The following is a 21,809-nucleotide window of genomic DNA, read 5'->3' as shown; positions in this document are numbered from 1 at the left end:
CAGGAGCTGTGCTACCCACAGGCCCGGCTGGCTTCACCTGAGCTGGTTCGGCCCCGGTCTTTCTTCCATAGAAGAAAGGGGTGCGCGCAGCCTGCGCCGGCCTCGCGTTCCTAGGGGCTCTGTTTATTTGTGTTCACCACACCAACAGCATCCCTGCTCAGGACGCGTAATAGGAACCAGAAGCCCTTTCTGGCAGAGCCAGGCAGACAGCGCGGGGGACAGAGTCCGGGCAGGGAAGCAGGCTGGACAGGCACCTCATGAGGACGAGGGCCCGGGAGACCGTGGCAGGGCAGGAAGGAGTCAGGCGCCCCTCGTCCACAGCAGCGCCCAGGATCCCTCTCTGCCTGGCACCCGCAGAGCCCATCCTCCTGTCCTCCAGGCCACAGAGTTGTGATCTCCAGATGTTCCCAAGCTGTGCACCACCGGGAGCCGGGCCAGCACCACTCCATACATCCTGCGTGGATTCCCGGAAAGCTGAGCGAGGCAGATTTTCCACGGTGCTGGGATGTGCGGCTCTGGGAAGGGCCAGGCTCTGTGTGACAGGGCCCCAGGGATGATGATCGCTTCCTCTCGTCACTGAGATTCAGTCCACAGACCCCTGCCCAGGCCACAAGCCAAAGCCTCACACCTGGTTCTAGTTCTGCAAATCAGAACTCGGAGTTAAGCTCGGGCGCCTGACAGAAAGTGAGGGTCAGACTCCGAGCGGGAGAAGACCCCTCGGCCCCCCTCGGCAATCGGCACATACCCACACAGCTGGCTCCACAGTTGGGTGTGGTGGTTCACGCCTGTAATCCCGGCACTGGGGAGGCTGAGGACTGAGAGTTTCAGGCCAGCTTGGGCTACATGACTAGACGGGATCTCAAAAATAAATACATAAATCGGCTCCACGAGCCCGGCTCCGCTTTTACTGCTATTACACTGAAATGGAATTCGCGTAAAGGAAAAACCCTGCCCGAGGTCGGGGCAGGAAACCTCAGCACAATCCTGCTGGAGCCTCTAGCTTCCATCCAAGACCAGGGGCCTTCTCTGCCAGGGGCCTGCTCCAGTCCCTGCCCACGACCAGACACTCTGTGTAAAGGCTTATATCGCCAAAACGTGTGTGTGGAAGCCCTAGCCCCCAACGAGATGGGGTTCAAGTGGAATGGCCGAGGTGACAGGTAGACAAGGAGGGGGTGGTGAAGAGGGACCCAGTGAGTCTCCAAGGGGTCACAGGTGCCTGGAGAGCAGCGGCCCTGCCCCCAGTCACCGTGAGGGGGCCGCACAGATGAGGCCAACCTCCAACACCCTTACTGCCTGGACACCGCTCCTCACCCAGCCACAGCTCCAACCTGTCCTGCCTCACACGCCCCTGCCCGTGGAGGCCACGCGAGCATCACTAGCTTTTGTTTCTCTAGAGAACGTATGTGTTCCTGGTTTGCCATTTAGATGGTTCATCCGTCAGGCCCGTCAGATGCCGAGTTCCAGAGGTTAGGCAGCATCTGGGTGGTAGGCCCCCACTGAGGGAGAGACGGTGGAACTGTTAGGGGACAGACCTAACAGGTAGCAGTTAATATGCAGCCCATGATGGTGCTTTCTATTCCCATAGTGCTCCGGGGTCCTGACCAAATGCTCTTCTTCCCATAATGCTCCGGGTGCCCGCCAACCAATGGAAAGAGCTGGGACAGCCCTTGTACACGCCATCAAGCAATCAGCACAAAGCCGGGAGCTTCCCACGGTGAAAGGCCCTGGGAGCGGACGCCTCTGGACTCTTTGGGCCCCTCGCGGGGGAGTTTTGCTGCTTTCTTTCATGGCTTTCCTTTCCTTTCAAATAAACTTACTCTTTTACCTTAAACACGTCTCCCGCCTTTAACTTCTTTAATGGGTGGAGAAAACAATCCATCCCCCTAGACCGCACGACCACTACCTAAGCAGTGCCGTCCATCATCCGTGAGAGACGCTATTTCAGCCCCAAGGTGAGGCAACCTCCTGCAGCTCCGCACACCCTTCCCCAGCTCACCTCAACTAACTCCCGTGGCGCACCATCTCCCTGCACTCCTGGCAGAGCCACTGTCAGTCCCATGAGCTCCCTTCCCAAAGCTTAACACGCTCCTTCCCTCTCTATAACTTAGCAGGCCTCTTGCCTAGGCAACACTAGGCCCATGTAGTAAGGGCAGTAAATAATCAACTTCCAACCCCTCTACCTTGGGATGGCACTCCTCTGGGGCAGCTACCACCATCTAAGGCAGCAAGAGCCCCTTAGAGTGACCTTCAGGTCTGGGCAGCTGCAGGGCCCCTTATCTACTACTTGGACAGCAGCCATCAATCCTAGTCCGCCATGATGAGGCCCCTGACCCGCACATCCACACCAGGGTCTCGGCCTCCTAGCCCCTTCCAGCCCCTCCTAGACCTCCTAGGCTATATAGGTCACCCCAGACAATAGCCGGGGCTTCCTCTCACTTCTCCCTTGTGAGAAGGGGTCTTGCCCTTCCCTTTACTGGCAATAAACCTTTTCTTTGTTCTTTGTACCTGGATGTCTGCATGGTTTTCTGGCAAAGTCTAACAGACTCTAACAGCCACCCTGGTCTTCCTGGCTGGGCTTCGTTACCAGCCCAGGGTATGTGGTTTGTGCCCTTGGCCTCCCTGGGTTGGGGTGAGAGCCTCCCCGCTCTGCCTTGGCCTGCTCACGGCCATGGGGCCGGCCGCTCCTCTTCCCACCTCTCCCCGCCGCGCTCAGCTCAGACAGGGCCTTGCGGGCTGCGCGCAAACCCTGTGTGCAATTTCACGGGGGTTCGGAGGCTGGGAGGCTTGGGGAAGCCACATCTGTGGCTGCTCAGGGATGAGACTGGCAGTCTGCACATTTCAGCTGCCTGTGGCTTTGGCCCGGGCCTCAAGTCACTGCCAGCAGCGGCCTGCAGGGCCCAAGCAGCCTCCTCTCTGACAAGAACCGAGGGGGTAAGCCGGGGGCCTGGGCAGCCCCCCACTGCCCCGATGAGTCGATTCAGGCCCGAGTCTGCCCAAGGCCACACGCTGCCACAGGCACACCCCTGCAGAGCCAGGTGGAGAGCAGGGCACAGGTGTGGACAGCAGAGCTCACCCTGAGCACAGCCCTCCCAAGGCCAGTAGAAATGAGACCAGGAGACTAGAAAGCCACCTCTGTTCTAGAGCCTGCTCGGCGCTCTGCACCTGGAGGGGCTCTGCAGGGCGAGCCAGGGACGGCCTCGGCCCTTCAGGTTGGCCCCACGTGTGCTACTCAGGGACCTGGGGAAAGAGCCGCGTCCGCGTGCGGCGTCCGCAGGTCAGACTGAGGACCACCAGGCAGGCAGGTGCCCACATGCAGACGGAGGGCTCCATGCACCAAGCAGTAAGGGGCCCAGGGACTGTTTTGTTCTCTGCTGCTCTGCAAGATGTCACAGAAAAGTAGGACTGACATGCCTAGCCGCTCATCCAAACCGCGGCTCGGAGCAGGCCCACTTTCCATAGTTGGAAAAGGAACTGGCTCCGGCCCCTGCCCCTGTGGGCAGGAAGGTAGACCAGCCGTCAGGCCTCCCTGCCCCCCTTCCCAGCCCAGAAAGAGGAGGGGCACCCTCCCCCCAGGGATCCCCAGCAATGCCTCCTCCGAGAACCCCACATGGGGAGCTACTTCCCTTAGGGCAGCGGCCAGGGAGGGGCCAGACGGCAAAGTCCTTCTTAGGAATTTGCATTTTTAAGAATGGAAACAGAAACCGCTCTGGGTTTTATTTCCACAAGACCGTGGGGAAGGGAGGCCGCGTGGTGCGCGCCCATTTCCTGTTCTCCCTCTCTATCCCCCCATTTGGAAGTGAAGTCAAGTGTGTTTGCAGGCTGTCTTCCGGCACTGCCGCCGCCTCTGGGGTCTTCCCAGGACCCTCAGGGGGGCAGCACCCAGAGACCGAGAGCTGCCAGCCAGTGCTGCCATGTATGGGTAATCCCCCCAGTAATTCTCACTCTGAGCTGCTGAGGCCCACAGGAAAGCAGCACCCAGTGGAGACAGGTGACACACCACACCCAGACATGGCTAGGAATTCCAGACACACAGAATCCACCGCCGACAGCCAGATGCCTACACAGCCAAGAGGTGTCTGCAGGGGTCAAACCTCTGGGGAGGTGTGGGAAGGGGGCTGGGAAGGTGCCCAGGCCGGGCCAGCCCACCGGAGAACAGAGCTCCCAGGAAAGGAAGGTGTTTCCCAGCTAGACTCAGCCAGAGGCCATGGGGGAAGGGGAGGCAGGCAGGGAGGAGGTGGGGGGTCATGTGTTCTAGAAGGTTCCATATAATAACTCCTTGCTGGGAGTTGCAGTCAAGAGAAACAGTCCAAGGTCTCAGTGTCCAGCCAAAGTCCAGTGAGTCCCAGCCGGGCCCTCGGACAGGAGAGGCGGGAAGTCGGCACAAGCATGAGGGAAGCTCTGATGCCCTCCCAAACGGGTCCCTGGTGTGAAGGGCCTGCTGGGGGAGCTGGGCACCCCTGCAGGCCCCGCCACGCTGTGCCGGTCACATCTGGGGCCTGATGCCTGACCTGCAAATGCCCTTTACAATGAACTCCTGCCACAGATACAGACGTCTGAGCCCTGAGCACAGAATCCTAGCATCTCCGGCTCCGGCAGGGGCAGAGAACAGAGGCCCAGCGGAGGGGCACCCACCTGGGTATCCTGAGGCCAGCCGCCACTAGTCCCTCCAGCCCTAACACATGGGCTGCACAGAGAAAGACCGCCTGGCCATCCAGGCAGGGACCAAACGTCCCAGGACCACTGGCTGGGACGGCCCGGCCACGGGGGTACTGCTGGCCCTAAAGAACATCCTAGCCATCCACGCCTGAATCTTCGTCTTTGATCCTTTGGCCGGCATCTCATTGAAGGCCCTCATTAGCAGAGGTGGTGGAGACAAAAATGGAGTGAGTGTCCCAGCCCTGGGGACAGCAGAAAACCAGCCGGCAGCAATGGGACTTCTGCCTACCAGCCCCAAGTCACCCTCCTCCACAAAGCACCCTCCCTGAGAGCGGTGGGGGGGGGGGGGGGAATGTGCCTCTGTCCACTTCTCCCGGGGCACTGGCCACAGGCTCCCAAAAGCCCCAGCAGCCAGCCAGCTGGGGTCCGCCTGGCCTTAGCTCTCCTGAGACGCAGCACATTCCTGCATCTGCTTTGACTTTCCCACCCAGGGCAGCTGCCTGGCTCCTGGGAACAGCGGCCTGGACATGTGTGTGCAGAGTGCTCCCCCCCTTCCCTCCCCCGACCCCCAGCCCAGGCCGGCAGGCTGCCACCCACATGGCAGCCAAGGAGGAAGGCCGCTCAGAGCCAGCTCGGGCTCTCTCTGGATCTCCACAGTGGAAAGAAGGGGTGCCGACATCCTCGCAGTATCCAAGAGAACCACACGGAGGCCAGAGGCAAGGGTCAGTCTGTCTTGGTCCAGAGCTGGCAGAAGCCAGCTGCTCACCCCTCGTTGGCTGCAGCCTTTCTCTCTGGACCTCCTGTTAACCCTCCCAAGCAGGCCGTGTCCTCATGTCTCCACTGAGGTCATCCCCCGCAGCAGAGACCCAGCAGGGGATCTGAGGGCTAGGGTCCACCTGCCCCGGCCTGCATCCTCAGACTCCCGAGGCCCAGCTCTGCAGGGGCCATGAATGGCCTTCTGCTGCCTGGCCCCCCTGTCATCCAAGGGTGGCCGGAGTCCCCCTTGAGCCTTGGAGGCAGCACAGCCACCAGGGATTCACACCGATGATCCCTGCAGATGGCCAGGCCCAGCCAGACTCCATGTGGCTGCAACCTAGACCACGGGGACCCGGCTAACTCAGCACCTGGAGACCTGCTTACTCATCTGCCCGAGCCTCAGCCTCCACCTGTGGGCTGTGGGATGCCCAGAGGCAGGGTGTAGCCGGGACTCAGCAGCCCCTCCCCCTCCTTCCCCTCCCCCTCCTCCCACGCCCAGGCTAGAGCCCTGATGATGAACACTGAGGCCCCTGAGTCAGCCCCAATGCCAGCCTGGTCAGGACTCACCCGTGAGGGCCAAGACTGGGCACAGCGCCCTAGAGTGTGGGGCACGGCAGAGGCCCACAGACCCGGACTGGGGCCCAGGAGACTCACCCAGACAGGTCCTGCCATCGGTGTGGAGCCGGAAGCCAGGCTTGCACTCACAGAGGTAGGAGCCGGGGGTGTTCACACACCTGTGCTGGCAACCGCCGTTGTGCGAGCGACACTCGTCCACATCTGGTGGGAGGGGGCGGGGTTACCAGTGGAACAGCCATCGGACACAGACCCTGTCTCACTGAGCTGAAGGAGCTCAGGCCCAAGACCTCCTTCTTCTCGGGCCTGTAACTCTTGCCACCCCCAGCCCACACTCCCAGAGCCAGGGTAGACTGAGGCAGCCAGGCCCAGCCTTCCCTAAGAGGGCATGGGGGGCAGGGGAGATCTGCCACCCAGGTGTCAGTCAGAGTGTGGGAGCAGGCTCACGAGGAGGCCCCCCCCCACAGGACCTCAAGGCCAAGCATGGAACAGAGCCACCTATGGAAGCCATTGTGGGGCAGGACTGGCCGCCCTGTCCAGGGGTTCTGAGCCCAGAAGGAAAACATGGGGACTCTTGAAATGACACACGCCCAGGCAATGGAGAGAACGAGATGGGGGGAGGTGGGGGGGGGGTTGCTGGCCTGAACAGTGTTCCCTCAGACTCATGTCTACTGGAACCTCAGAACGTGACTTTGTCTGCAAACGGCCTTTGTGGGTAAACCAGGATGGAGATGAGATCATTCTGTGAGCAGTGAGCCCCAAATCCCAGGACTAGGGTCCTATGCGGAGAAGGCTGCGTGCCAATGAAACAAAAGTGGAGTGCGGTGTCCCCAAGCTACGAATGGAGGGGGCCAGCTGAGGGGAGGCTGTCAGCCTTCCCTCCAGGAGAGGCGCTGGACAGGCCTTCCCCGGCAGGCTCCAGGAGAGGCGCTGTCAGCCTTCCCCTGCAGGCTCCAGGAGAGGCGCTGTCAGCCTTCCCTCCAGGAGAGACGCTGGACAGGCCTTCCCCGGCAGGCTCCAGGAGAGGCGCTGTCAGGCCTTCCCCGGCAGGCTCCAGGAGAGGCGCTGTCAGCCTTCCCTCCAGGAGAGACGCTGGACAGGCCTTCCCCGGCAGGCTCCAGGAGAGGCGCTGGTCAGGCCTTCCTCTGCAGGCTCCAGGAGAGGCGCTGGACAGGCCTTCCCCTGCAGGCTCCAGGAGAGACACTGGTCAGGCCTTCCCTCCAGGAGAGGCGCTGGACAGGCCTTCCCCGGCAGGCTCCAGGAGAGACGCTGGACAGGCCTTCCCCGGCAGGCTCCAGGAGAGGCGCTGTCAGGCCTTCCCCTGCAGGCTCCAGGAGAGGCGCTGTCAGGCCTTCCCCGGCAGGCTCCAGGAGAGGCGCTGGACAGGCCTTCCCTCCAGGAGAGACGCTGGACAGGCCTTCCCCTGCAGGCTCCAGGAGAGCGCTGGTCAGGCCTTCCTCTGCAGGCTCCAGGAGAGGCGCTGGACAGGCCTTCCCCTGCAGGCTCCAGGAGAGACACTGGTCAGGCCTTCCCTCCAGGAGAGGCGCTGGACAGGCCTTCCCCTGCAGGCTCCAGGAGAGCGCTGGTCAGGCCTTCCTCTGCAGGCTCCAGGAGAGGCGCTGGACAGGCCTTCCCCTGCAGGCTCCAGGAGAGACACTGGTCAGGCCTTCCCCGGCAGGCTCCAGGAGAGGCGCTGGTCAGGCCTTCCCCTGCAGGCTCCAGGAGAGACGCTGGACAGGCCTTCCCCTGCAGGCTCCAGGAGAGACGCTGGTCAGGCCTTCCCCGGCAGGCTCCAGGAGAGACGCTGGACAGGCCTTCCCCGGCAGGCTCCAGGAGAGGCGCTGGACAGGCCTTCCTCTGCAGGCTCCAGGAGAGACACTGTCAGGCCTTCCTCTGCAGGCTCCAGGAGAGACACTGTCAGGCCTTCCCCTGCAGGCTCCAGGAGAGGCGCTGGACAGGCCTTCCCCGGCAGGCTCCAGGAGAGACGCTGGACAGGCCTTCCCCTGCAAGCTCCAGAGAAGAGGCCTGCACACCTTGAGCTCAGAATCCTGGTCTCCAAGAGGAAGGGAGAAACTTCCCTGTTCAGAAGTGGAGGTGTGGCTCAAGTCGTAGGTTGCCAGCCTTGAGTGAAAAAACGAAGCAAGAGTGTGAGGTCCTGAATTCAAGCCCCAGTATGGGCACAAGAGAGGAAGTGCAGGAGGGAAGGAGAAAGGGGAAGAAAGGAAGGAAGAAAGGAAGGGAGGAAGGGAGGAAGGGAGGGAGGGAGAGAGGGAGAGAGGGAAGGAGGGAGGGGAAGGGAAGGGAGGACACTTCCCTGCTGGTTTAAGCCATCTGCTGTGGTTTGCTCAGGGCAGCTCCAGGACAAGTGAGACCCTCCCTTCCCAGGGCTCCGGGTGCCAAACAGGAAGGGTGGCACTGCCACCTCTCTGGGACAGGAGCTCTGGACCTCGCACCCCTTGGCCTTCCCACCCTGCCTCTGGCCAAGTGCCTGAGGGGAAGCAGGTCTGAAACACGGCTTGTAGACCCAGGGAAGCGCAGGAAAGGAGGGGCAGGAGGAAGGGTTGACCCTGACCTCCTGGCCTGGGGGGGGGGGGGGGGCAGACTCTCTGCCCACAGCTGGGTAGGCAGTCAGAGGCCAGGGGGAGCCCCAGGCCATGACTCTTGCAGGAGTTTCCCTCAGCACCAGGGCCCAGGCCCCAGGGGAAGCGGCAGGGTGTAAACCCGAGGCCCGGGAAGAGCCTTGCCCGGGGCCCTGCGCCCAGATCCCACCCTGGAATGTCAGACGTGCAGGGGCTCGGGGTGCCTTGGCCTCTCCCTGCTCTCTAGGCCCACGTCTGCCACGCTGCGGGGCAGGGATGGACACCTGTGTGTGGCTCCAGGCGAAGCCTCTATCAGCACCAGACACCCACCGCAGGGCGGTGAGACACCGCAGGGAACCCCGTCCCCCAGGAGAGCTCCGCCCCCTCTGTGGCCTGGGGCTCAGGCACGGCAAAGGCACTGAAGTACCAGGGGGCCCCTGAGCACGTGGAGCAACTCCAGTGACTGGCCAGGAGCCACTGACAGGCAGGGAGGAGGACACCACTTGGGCATAGGCAGAGGTGAGGGCCACGTCGGGGCACCGGAGTCCACACCCAGCACGCAGGCCCACCTTTATCAGCCAGGCCTACTGTCCCAGGCCAGAGGATTGGGGCAGGCAGCCGAGGGTTGCACCCAGCAGAAGGCAGATGCGCAATGCTCTGCCAAGGTGCCTTGAGCAAAGGGGCCACAGCAGCTCTGACTCCTGGCAGACCGCCTCCCAGCAAGCCAGGGCCTGGTCGCCCCTCAGGGGGGACTGACACGCGGACCCCAACTTCTTACACCCAACACTGCTGTATAGAGGTTGGGTGCCTGCTCAGCATGGTAGCATCTGCGATGGGATGCACACAGGGGTAACAGAAGCACTGGCATGGTTTTCAGTACCCACCCCCATTTGCTGTGTGCCAGAGGAAGTGTCTAGACCTACTGGGTGGGTTCAAGGCTGAACCCTTCACCCCAAGAACCCAGTCCTGTCTATTGGCCAGGTGCCCTCCCGCTGGGGTCCCTCCAGCCCCGAGAGCCTTTGTAGACGTGTTTGAAAGCACCTGAGCAGCCCTGGCTGCCCCGTCCCACAGGGAGCCCCGGCAGCGCCAAGGACCCTGGAAGGGCTGGGCACGCAACCAGGGCTTTGACAGCGACCCGAGGAGACGTGGGACAGCGCGGCTGACAAAAAGCACCCCAAGGATGTCTGTGTGCGTCTTCCCAGAGCGTTGCTTAGCAGAGGAGACCTTACAAAAAAGATTGAGTTGGGGGACTGTCCTGGATTATCCAGCTGTGCCTTGCAAGGGGAGACAGAAGATCCTCCTCAGGGTCAGAGTCAGGGACGTGAGCATGAAGCAGAGGTTGGAGCCGCAAGATGCGGAGAGGCCGGCTTGGACGGAAGAGGAGGCAGACAGCCCAGGAATGCAGGCGGCCTCCCATGCTGGAGTGGCACAGGAAGCTTCTCCCCGGAGCCTCCCGAGGGCAGACCCTGACCTCCAGGGCTGTCCAGGGTAATAAGTCTGCCTTTAGGGCAGTGTGCAACAGCAGCCAGACACAAATGCAGCCCACAGGGCTGTTTGTCTTGGAGTCTTCTCCGGACTCAGCAAATTACAAGTCCTGAAGGCCCAGGCCATAGGACAGCAGACCCCCACTTCCCAGCCGGGCTCCTGGCCCAGCTTAGAGTCCCCTGTGCCCACCAGGAGGCCCACAGCCGCTGCCCGCCCCTCCCAACACGTCTGGAAGCTGGGTTCCCAGGTCCACCTGCCCTGGGTTCGTTCCCAGGACCACTGTCCCCAAACCTGCAGTGAGCCCTCCCCACACACAGAGCTGACCCGGCTAAGCATGGGCAACTCCAGCGGCAATGCCCTCCCGCCGCCACAAGGGGGCCTGAGCCCCAGGCCGAGCGGGCACCCCAGGGCGGGCTGAGTGAGGGATAAGGGCCACCCCTTCTTTGCTTTCCAAGAGCTGGTCTTCATTTCCGGGTAAACACCTGGTAGGGGGCAAACCCACTCCAGCCCTAGCCCCTCAGGTACAGCCTGGGGCACCCGGGAGAGGCTGTGTGGCTGGGAGCAAAGTGCTGGCAGGGCCGTCTTAAGGAACAGCCAGGCCAGGGATTTGCAGGGATGCCCCAGGCTCCCGATCTCCCCTCAGCTGCGCCTGGAGACCACCGGCAGGCGGAGGACGGGAGCAGCAGCGGCACACGCTGGCCCTGTCAGCCCTGTGCCAACCCTGGCCGGGTCTTCCGGGAGCCCTGCATCTCCCAAGTGGGTGCCACTCAGGAGGCTGGGGCCGCCTCCACCCTCACCCACTGCCAGCACGTACAGCCAGACGGACAGGGGGCCCGGCCCACAGCCAACGCTGCCGCTGCGGAAACCACCCCAAAGGCCCCTTGAAGAATGCCCAGGTTCTGGAAATCCGGAGACCCCTGGACACTGGCCAGCAAGCTCCGCTCTGCTGGCACCTAGTGGGCTCCGCCCTGCCCCCCCCACCCCAGGAAGCCCCCACACCACGCCAGGGCCCTTCCCTCCCAGGGCCCGCCCCTCCCGGTCCTTCTGAAGGCCTTGGGCGGGCAGGACAAGGCGGCCCAGCCCACTGACCTCCATGCGCACAGCCTTCAGTGTCCCCCCTGATGCGGTGCCATACCAGCCTGGTGTCAGCAGAAGGCTGTTCCGGGTTGGAGGGGATCTGGGTCCAGGTGGTGCAGTGACCACACCAGGAGAGGCAGCTATCCTCCAGGCATGAGGGATATTATCCCCTGGGGACAGCTCAGGGGACCCCCCCCCCGGGGTTCAGGGGTGACTCAATGGGAACCAAAGACACCACCCCCTCCTCACATTCCTGAGGGTCCCCAGCTCCAGGCAGCCTCGTGGAGGGGGGCTAGCCCAGTGCTGGCACCAGATGCCAGCAGCAGAGGGACAGGGTGGACCCAGGACACAATGGAGGCCCCTGCACCCCGAAGCTACAGGAGCCCCGAGTCCAGGGCCTCTCAGGAACCCAGTGGCCAGGTCCATGGAGGCTGGTGGTGAGCAGGCAGGAAGGACAGCCACACCCCCACACGTGATCCCAAAGGGCCAAGCCTCTTGGGACCCAGGAGAGGGGCTCCAGCTTCAGAAACCCCTGGGCCAACTCCAGCCTGACCCGTGACCTGACCCCAAGCTGCTGGCACAGAAGACAGGGGACATCCCTGAGACTGGAGCAGAAAGATACAGGCACATGCACACACATATACATACATGCATGTATGCACATGCACGCACACAGGCGTACACAACCTTCCTAAGATCAACACATTGCAGCCAGCCCCGGAGGGACGATGTCTGCTCTGTCCCAGAGCTGGGGGCTGCGTGCCTGGCGCTGTGCAGAGTCTGCTCCCTCCAGTCCCTGGCTGTCAAGCGGCCTGGCACAAACTTTGCAAAAAGGAAACAAAGGGAAATCTGTTGGGGAGGGAGCGCCCTGGGGCCCGCCCGCCCCTGCTCACCCAGAGCCCACCTGGCCTCTGGTCACCGGTGCTCACGGAGTAGCCAGCCTGGCCCAGGTGGCACGGGTAGCAGTTTCTCCACAGGTAGCGGTAGTGTGTGCCCGCGACGCTCACCAGGTTCCCCAGGAACCCCAGCCACCAGAGGGCAGCCAGCCAGCCGCGGCCCCAGGACACCTCCATGCCTGGTCTGCAGATCCGTGGGGCAGCTGCAGCAGACGGAGCTCAGACACCAGTGCTCAGCTTGGTATTCCCAGCCCAGCCCAGCCACAAGATCAGCTCAGCTCCCTCGGAGCCGCTGGGCCCCTTTTATGTTCTCAGCTTTCCCTCCGCCCCCTGCAGGTAAAGGCCAAATCCTCAGACGCCCCGCCTCTGGCCCCGCCCCGCTGCCCCCAGGGGGCTGAGCTGGTCCGCCAAAGCCCCGCCCCGCGCATTCCAGCGCACAGGCTCACCACCGACCCAGATCCATCCAGACAGACTGAGATCCACTCAAAAGCCCAGGCAACCCTCCCGCGTACACACACACACACACGTGTGCACAAACAGACCCACGGGTGCAACCACCCACTCAGGGCGCAGACAGATGCACAGCCTCCCACAGCCAGAGGCGCGCACAGACACACTGGCGCGTGCAACATCTGCACTGACACACATGCACAAACACGAGCTCCCCCGCCAACACAGAAGAGAAACCAAAGCAGAGACGCTATCCTGGCCAGGCGGGGAGGCCCTGCAGGGGAGGCTTGGGGGAAGACGTGGGCAGCTTGGCATGTGAGAGGCCACAGCACGGAGTGGGAAGCCCGAAGGCCCTGGGTCCCCCCCACCCCTGCCGGCACTACCCACCCTGTGCTGTACCTGGCCTCTGCAAGAGGCCGCCTGAGAGCATGCCGGACAGGGCTGGAGAGCAGGGAGGACTTGTCAGCCAAGGCAGGATCGGGGCTGCAGGGGTTTGGCAAGGGCACAGCCTACCGTGCATACGGTCACACACACATCTCCATGCACACCTAAAGTATGGTGTGTGCGGAGGAGGTTTGTGAAGTCCCAATTCCTTTGAACAACAACTAATCTGTGTTTACCAAGGGGAATATCAGGAAGGTGAAATGTGTTTTGGAGAGGGAGGGAGGGAGGGAGGGAGGGAGGGAGGGAGGGAGGGAGGGAGGGAGGGAGGGAGGGAGTTCCAAGAGGGGCAGAGGAATGGAGAGTTCAGGAAGGGTAGGTGATTGGAGTCGTGATATTCACTGCAGAAGTGTAAAGATGGAACCAGGGAACTGGAAGGGAGGGTTGGTGTTGGGAGAGATGGGGGAGAGCAATGGATCAAGAGATAGGAGCACACAAATCCATACAATCTCACGGCAGGCAACAGGGAAAGCAGCCTTTGGGGGGGCAGGGGCTGTGCCCCTGGGAAAGCCCACACTTAGCCATCGCAGCTTGGCTTGCAGGATTCCAGCTTGGGAAGGAGACCCCTGAGACCTCCACCCCCTCTCAACTCCCTCCTCCACTTCCACTGGGGGGCGCCACCTTCCCTCCCTCTTCCCAAGGCCGTACAAGGTACGAGAGCGGTGCCCAGAAAGCTGGGGTGCCGGGCGGAGGGCAGGGTAACCCACAGCAACGATCTGTCTCAGGGACCAACCTGGTGTTGGCTGAAGGCACCCTGGGCACTAGGCTGACCACTGGGAGGGAGGGGACATGGAGGGGACAAATGCCTGCCCACAACTGTTCTGGGAAGTTTCCACCATGTGTCCCCAAAAGCAGCAACAACAATGTCCCAGAAGCACACACTGTCCCCTGAAAAGTGGAGGCTGTCTCCCCTCGTAAGACTCTAGAAGGGCAGTGGGCAGAGGGCACGTGACAGGGGGCCACTTCGGCCACACAGGCCAGGAGGATGGACCTGTGCTGCCAGGTCACATACCACCTAGTGTGGGACGGTACCCAACGGGCACCGGTGAATGGTGGAGAATGAGACCCACAGCCAGAGCTGACCAGTGCCCAGTGAATGCTGATGCCAGGCTCTAAGACACACCGGCCTCTTGCCATGACCCCATCTCGGAGGTATGAATGCAGAGTCTGAGACATCTTCAGGTACTATCTTTAAGACAACGGCTCAAGAGAACTCCTAGCTCCAGCAACTCCAGAGAGACCCTGCCCCCAGATGCCCGCTCACCAGGAGATGTGGCAGAGGGCCGCCTCTGATGGCCAGTGTAGTCTTGACACTTGGGCAGAGAGAGGCAGCCTCACCCAGGCCCTGATCATCCACCTGCCCACCTGCTCTCCAGAGCCCGGCCAGGCCCAGCAGCACCCTGTAGTGCACACATGCCTTCCTGGGGCCTGCGTGCCGGGCCAGCCCTTTGTCCTGTCTTTCCCTAGTGGTGCACTCCTATTGGACATCAGGCCCATGGCTGTGGGGTCTGGACGCCGTTGGGGAAATGCCTTCCTGATGCTGAGACACAGCTGGGCGCCTCTGCCCGCCGGAATGTCTGTGTCAGCAGAAGGGGCCGTCCCCCCACCCGGCCCGGGCGGCCAGCGGGCTAGTACAGGGGCTCAGAGCTAGCCTCGCCCCTGCGGAGCCCCTGGCTCGGGACTGCGGAGCGGAACTGCCCTTTTCTGGAGTCAGTGGGCGCTGGGAGAGCGGAACAAGGCCTAGCTGACCGCTGCTCTGCAGGACTGCCCCTCAGTGTCCCCCTCAAACATCTCCACGCAGCCCTCTCTGAAGCCCTACTCCTAGCCCAGCCCACAGGCACCGGGACACGGGCTGCTGACTCTTCAAAGGGCCAGCAGTGCCAGGCTGCCCAGGCTGAACACACAATAGCACTGGGCATGGGGTGGCTACAGAGGAGCGCATGAGACCCGTGTGCATTTCTGTCTCACACCTCCCCTCTCAGGCGCCTAGGGGCCTGGTGGGGAATCCGCCGGAGGACCCAGGAGGCTCCTGTCCACACCACTCATGCGGCCCACCTGACGGTGCCCCCACAGGGCCAGGCCCTGACCAGAACCTCTCATCTGGCACCTGGTGAGAACAAAGTCCACTGAAGACTGTCGGGTGGAGGTATGCGAGCAACAGCCAAGATCCCTGAGGGGCTAACGTGCCCCTGGTGCATGCCCCGGGCACACAGGGAGGTGTGCCCAGGTGCCTGCCATGTGGGGCCAGGCTGGGCCTAAGTGACCTTAGACCAAGTTGAGGTTGGCTGGGAGCTGGTGGCCCACGCCTGTAACCCTAGCTACTCAGGAGGCTGAGATCTGACCATCATGGTCCAAAGCCAGCCTGGGCAGGAAAGCCCATGAGATTCTTATTTTCAGTTAACCAGAAAAAGTGGAAATGTGGGCCAGGCGACAGTGGCTCACGCCTATAATCCTAGCTACTCAGGAGGCTGAGATCTGAGGATTGCTGTTCAAAGCCAGCCTGGAGGAAGGAACGTCCAGGAGACTCATCTCCAGTGAACCATCAGAAAACCAGAAGTGGCGCTGTGGCTCAAGATAGTAGAGTGCTAGCCTTGAGCAAAAAAAAGCTCAGGCACAGCACCCAGGTCCTAAGTTCAAGCCCCACAATCAACAACAACAAAAAGTAAACAACGAGATGTACAAGTCGTTATGTGGAAAACAAACTTTACAACTTTGGTGGGAGTGGGGAGGATTGGGTGGGGGTGGGGGGAGGATGGGAAGCGATGGGAAGGGGAAACAAAGGAGGAGGTTACAATGCTTGATAAGAAATGTACTCATTATCTTGCCCATGTAACTGTAACCCCTCTGTACAGTATTTTCACAATTAAAAAAAAGTAAAGATGTGGCTCAAGTGGTAGAGCACCATCCTTGAGAGAAAAAAAAAAACCCAAGCAAGTGTGCAAGGTCCTGAGTTTAAGCCCTAGTTCCAGTACCAGAAAATGAAGTTGGGTATACCAGCAGGACTTTGCCTGGACCGTGGGTCTCAGGCATAATCATGTGGGCAGATGAGGGCTGACAGGTCGGGCTGCAGGTAGAAAAGCAGTGTGGGTCTGAAGGGGGGAGGGGCTGCCCGGGCCCCAGCTGCAGGAAAGGAGGCCAGGAAGATGCTGGAACCTGCCCGAATAGGAGGAGCTAAGACCTCTATGCCAAAGAGCCCTGCTGCCCATGAACCGCTTGCCATGAACCTGCCTGGCTCCTCTGACCCTTGACCTCCAGAGCGGGACATGAGTTTGCAGGGTGAAGTCAAACACAGCCCAGCTCACTTCCCCACAGAGCCCAGCCTCCCGAACTTTCCTCCCAACCACCTCTGCTGAATGGAGGCCTGCGGTTTATTTGGGGAGAGGAGAGCACTGGCCCGGGCCTGGCCTCACAGTGCACGGGGCCGGCTCAGCTCCCAGAGCGGCTCCGAGCCCGCCTCCTGGTAAACCCATTACCGTCTCTGCTCCTCACCCAAGCCGAGGAAGGAAAATGGAAACCAGGGCTGTCCCCACCGGTCCAGCTGCCATTCCAGCAGCTGCAGCTGCTCCTGGCAGGGGCCGGCGGAAAGAAGGGAGCCCCCACCCCTCACAGCCTCAGCCGCAGCCACGAGACAAGCCTGGACGTCCAGCACTGACCCACAGCCTCCTCCAGAAACCAGGCCGCTAGGGGCGCTGAACCCCAGCACGGCCTCCGGGCTGTGTCCAGGAGGCGGCACCGTGGGCTAGTCCTGGAACTGCATGGGGGCCACGGAACACGTGTGCACACGTGTGTGCATGCGATCCGCCTTGCGGGGCAGCTGCTGCCTGCTTTCTCTCCCTTGTGGCGGTTCATGCTCAGGACCAGGAGCCTCAAATGCAGATGCATTTTCCCCCCCAACAAGGGAAGTAGCCCTCCCACCCCACGGGAGGCCAGCCACCTCCTGGGCACACAAGAGCTGCCAAGGAGGAGGCGGAGAGCACCAGCCACGCCTGGCGGCCCAGCTCTCACCCGGAGGACAGGCCGGGCAGAGGCCGGGGCGGCTTTCTGGCGGAGCCACCTTTGGAGGTGACGTCTTCAGGGCCATGAGGAGACAGGCTTGGGGAGGGCCCAGGGCAGGTGCAGGTTGCTGGGTAGAGGTGCCAGGGGCCTCACCGGTCCCTCGTTCCACTGCCCTCTCCCTGCCATGAGCTGGCAGCTCCAGCCCACGTTCGCTCTGCCTCCAAGGGAACCCTTCATGTTGCCGAGGGGCCTGAGGGGACCCCTGCACCCCACCCCTGCCTTGGGTGCCCACGCCCTGCCCTCAGACCTTCCTTGCTGGATGATGCTCAGGTCCCCTGTGTCCTCCCCCTCCCCCTCCCTGCTTCCGGTCACACTCTTTCATCTGCCCCCTCCCAGGAGGAAGCTCGGCCTTCCCACTCACCCCTCCTCCAGACTCCGGCAAAGCCTGGCGGGGTGGCCGGGGTCTGGGCCCACTTCTCACCAGCTTCGGGAAGAGGCAGAGCACAGCAGGAGGGGGCCACGGGGCTGGTGGGCAGCAAGTGCGGCCATCACCTCTCTCAGCACAGCAGAGATGAGTCCCAGCCAAGATGGGTCCCAGACATGAGGACCCGGCTAGGAGGCCAGAGCTCAGGACAGAGGCTAGACTGGACAAGCAGAAATGCATGGGGACAGAGGACAGAAACAGAGAAGAACGAGTGGGGGAGAAAGGTGGGAGGGGCAGGCTGAGCAGAGGCCTCCCCGCCCTGCCTGGCCTCCCCGCCCTGCCTGGCCTCCCCGCCCTGCCTGGCCTCCCCGCCCTGCCTGGCCTCCCTGCCCTGCCCTGTCCAGGACCTGGCTGAGGGACAGGCCCTGTGCCTTGGCCCTGGCTAGAAGACCTGTTAGGGATAGATGTTGCTCCAGACACAAGTGCTGGACCAGTGTGCCCTCTTGAGGCACACTAGGGGTCCCCTAGGTGGTCAGCCATTGTCCCCCAGCTCCCCACCAACCACCCATCTCCTCAGGAGGAGCTCTGGACCACGCAGGGACCCGGAACCACCAAGGTCCCAGGAAGACAGGTGTCTGGGCTGCCCTCTCCCCCATCCAGGAGGCCCCAGTTCTGCCACAGAAACATCTAGAACCAGGGAAAGACCTTTCCTGTACAGTCCAGAGCTGTCCTCCTTGGGGCTGCTGGCCCCGTGGGGCCAGGGTGACCTGGGGCTCACTGTACAAGTGCTCACTCCCCTCCCTCCCGCTCCACATTCCTGAGGCTGACGCTGGAGGCCTCACCTGTCCGTGGGGGCACTCGGCCCCAGGCGGGCCCAGGGTCACTTCCAGGCCTTTTGAGCCTCTGCACGTTATTTCTCACTGAAGGACCTACACAGGCCCTTCTGCCGTCAGGAGGGTCCCAACTGCAGGCACAGAGGCAGCCTGTCCCGCACACCCTCCGGGAATCTCCCCATGTCCTCCCCTGCGGGGCACAGGGCAGGCTGGCGGGCAGGCCTTTTGTCCTGTCACTCGGCTGGCTCTGACAGCTGGCCTGACAGCTGTTGGTCTCTTGCCCTGGCCTCAAGCAAGGCTACACCTGCCAGAATTCACTCGCTAGAGGAAAGAACGCAAGCCAGCACCGGGAAACGAGAGCTTTCAACTCTCAGCACCTCTGACGGAGGAGGCCTCTGGCCACAGATGCCTGGACGTTCACAGCCAGGTTTCCCTGCCCACATCCAGAGGACACTGGCCCTGGACGGCCCAGGTTCTCAGCAGGGCAGGAATGCAGCAAACACGGTCCTTATCATCTCGTGCATAAGGACAAGTCAACTTCCCAAAAGGCCCTGTCTCTCAGTTTCACCAGGCTGGGGACTCGAACCTAGGACCTGAGAGGACCTCATCACCGGCCTTCGCACAGCTGGCCAGAGAAGGAAGAGAGCGAATGAGGAGCCCCGGGGAGACAGGACCAGGACCAGACAGAGCCCAGGACCAAACACCACAGCTGGGCACAACACCAGGTGGGGGCCCCGTGCAAGGGGGGCCCACAAGCCTCCAGACTTGGCCACGGGGCTCCCCCAGCCACCCCTGCTGGGCCTCTGCAGCCATCGCAGCCCCTCTCTGGGCCCCGAGCTCACTTTCTAGTGGGAGCCACAGCACCACCCCACACAAGATCCTTCAACACAAATCACAGTCAACCCACCGCTCCCTGGTCCGTGGAGGGCAGGCTACCCCAGGAAGGCCACCAGTCGCCTGAGAGCCCATGGGGACGGGTTCTCTGGGGAAGGTGAGAGAAAGCTCCACCAAGGCCCTCCTCAGGTGCAGACACACACGCACGCGCGCACACACACACACACACACACACACACACGCCCAGCCACCTCCGGTGCCAGGCACCTGCCCCGGGCACCAGGCCAGGGGTCTGATGAGTGCCACTTCCCCCTCCCCGTGCACCAGCACAGCTGGCTTGGGTCAGCCAGCTGTCAAGCCGGACTTCCTAACCAGGGCTGTAAGTCACTTCCCACGTTCCTCCCCTCCCTGGGGACAGACAGCAGGACCTGGCGGCTCCCCCAGCATGGAGGCCAATGAGGGAGTGTGACAAAGACGGGACTGGAGCCACAGTGGCAGCTGAGGGCGGGCGGGCCGGGCTCCTGGGAACGGTGGGGGACTGGTCTCCGGGGTGACCACACAGGCCTCTCACAGACACTCGGCCCTGTCTCGGAAGGCCACGTCTCCCCAGGGAACAGCTGTCCCCTCCCCTGGAGGAAGCCCTGCTGGTCCCCACGCTGTCCCCACCAGCCTCCCCCTTTCCCAGGCTCCTTCCTTATCTCCCGTCATAAGCATGGTCAGCTGGAGCAGGAACTGCAGGACGGTCTCGGGGCAGACTCGCACCCCCGCATGGGAAGCCGGCCTTCGGGAGCCCCAGCCCAGCCATTGAGACCCTCTGGGTCCTCATACTTCTCCCAAGGAGATCCCTGGCTCTTCTGCCTGGCAGCTGACTTCCCAGAATGGGGCAGAGCGACTCTCCTCAACACTACATCCTTCAGGCCCAGCCAGCACTTGCTTAGTGTGAACATTGAATCTGTGTGTGTGCGCGCACGCGCGTGTATACATGTGCATGTGCACGTGTGTGTATGCATGTGTGTATGCATGTGTGCATGTGTGTATGCATGTGTGTGCATGTGTGTATGTATGTGTGTATGCATGTGTGTATGCATGTGTGTGTATGCATGTGTGTATGTGCACGTGTGTGTGTGTGTGTATGCATGTGTGTGTAGTCAAACTTGAGGCCAATGAGAGAAGCTAACAGCCTTCAGTGACAGACACGAGGTAGACCGACCAGCCCCTCCCGCCTCCCACGACCCAGGACTCCAGGCATTTGGCTGGATGACACCCGGGCCCGGCAGCCGGCAGCCCTTGGATGCCCACACTTGGCACACTCCTGATGGCAGAAGGACCTGTGTAGGTTCAGGCTGACACTAGGACTTGAACTCAGGGCCTGGGTGCTGTGCTTTTTCTGGTTAAGGCTGGTGCTCTACCACTTGAGCCACAGCTACACTTCTGGCTTGCTGCTGGTTAAGTGGAGATGAGAGTCTCATGGTTTTTCCTGCCTGTGCTAGTTTTGAACCTCAACTCTCAGATCTCAGCATCCTGAGCAGCTAGGCTTACAGGCGTGAGCCACCGGTGTGTGGCTGTCTCTGAACTCTATGCTATAGATGGGAGTGTTTTCACTCGGGACTGAACTCTAAATCAAGGGTCAGTGGGGGAGAAAGCAACGTGAGGGAAGCTTGGAGCCTCACACAGATGTGCCTCAGGCCTGGAGGAGAGTTCTGCTCCCCAAACCCTGGGGGAAGGGAAGCCAGGGGGGGCAGGGACCCGGGCCAGGCCGCCCAGGTCCACATGAAGGAGGTGGCACTGCTTGTCTCCACCACCGTCCGCCTCTGATGCCAGCCTTGGCGCTGCCACCTGCAGCATTTCTGCCACAAGGCCCTGGATCCTCCAGGAGGCCTTGAAAGGCAAAAGCAGTATTTGTCCCACTTTCTAGATGAGGAGACTGGACTAGTCACTCAAAGCCACGCGGCCAGGACCTGAGGGGGTTCTAGCCTTGCTCCTCCAGCCGGCTCTCACGGACACAGAAGTCTGGCTCGAGAGGGACCTCTTTAGAGAGACTTACACGGAAAATAAGGCGAGTCTGAGGTCCTGGGGCATGGTACCCAGAAATAAGCCTGCATTTGTGTCCCAAACTGGGCTTCCCACACACAAGTTTCGGGCCCACCTGACCAGGGTCAGGAGAGCACGGGGATGAGGGGCTACAGCCGCCCAACCCAGCGGAGCCGACTAGGCTCTGGCTGTAAGACTCTCTCCCAGAGCATGACACACGCCGGCCTGGACAGGGTCCTGAGAGCAGGGCCAAGGCCAAGGTAGCTCAGGCCAGGCTCGCGTGCCAGCGCTGTTTTATAGCACCGATTCATCACCCGGAGCGGTTTCTGGGCTCACCCCACCGTCAACCCGGCGCGCAACACCCTACGTGTGAGCCAGCAAAGCCGTCCTTCCCCCCGGGATCTGTGCGTGCCTGCGCCCTCGGCCACGCCCCGAGAGCAACTGTCCTTCACTCCTTCACAGCCGCGATTCTGGGGCAGCCGGGCTGGCGGAGACAGAGCAAACACAGGCTCCTGGCTCTCAGCAGTGCCCCTCCCCTGACATGACTATTCAGAGCTCCAGTCATCCCCAACACGCAGGGCTGGGGCTGTGGATTTGCAGAGGCCGAGGCCAGGGTTGGGCCGGGAGCGGGGCCGGAGGCTGTGCTTCAGGGAGGGGACCTAGGCTGGTCCCTGGTGGGGACACTGTGTAGCCCCGTGCACAGGTCCCCAGTAATCTGGCCCACGCCCTGCCTCCAGCCACTCCGCCAGGTGTCAAAGGGACGCTCAGCAGAGACCCC

The 21,809-nt window shown here is 62.1% G+C and overlaps 1 protein-coding gene across 1 annotated transcript in view; it reads right to left on the bottom strand.

Moving 5' to 3' along the window:
* Positions 1 to 21,809, bottom strand: part of Megf6 (multiple EGF like domains 6) — a 91,384-nt gene that overhangs the window by 24,395 nt on the left and 45,180 nt on the right. The window contains exon 6 of the mRNA XM_042701995.1: positions 6,067 to 6,189. Within this exon, the coding sequence (XP_042557929.1) occupies positions 6,067 to 6,189 (123 nt within the window). The remainder of the gene's footprint in view (positions 1 to 6,066; positions 6,190 to 21,809) is intronic.

The sequence above is a fragment of the Dipodomys spectabilis genome, unplaced genomic scaffold (assembly GCF_019054845.1).
Source record: "Dipodomys spectabilis isolate Male_0828 unplaced genomic scaffold, ASM1905484v1 ptg000299l, whole genome shotgun sequence".
Lineage (NCBI taxonomy): Eukaryota > Metazoa > Chordata > Mammalia > Rodentia > Heteromyidae > Dipodomys > Dipodomys spectabilis.
The sequence above is the reverse complement of the archived record's forward strand: the minus strand, read 5'-3'. Positions and strand labels throughout refer to the sequence as shown.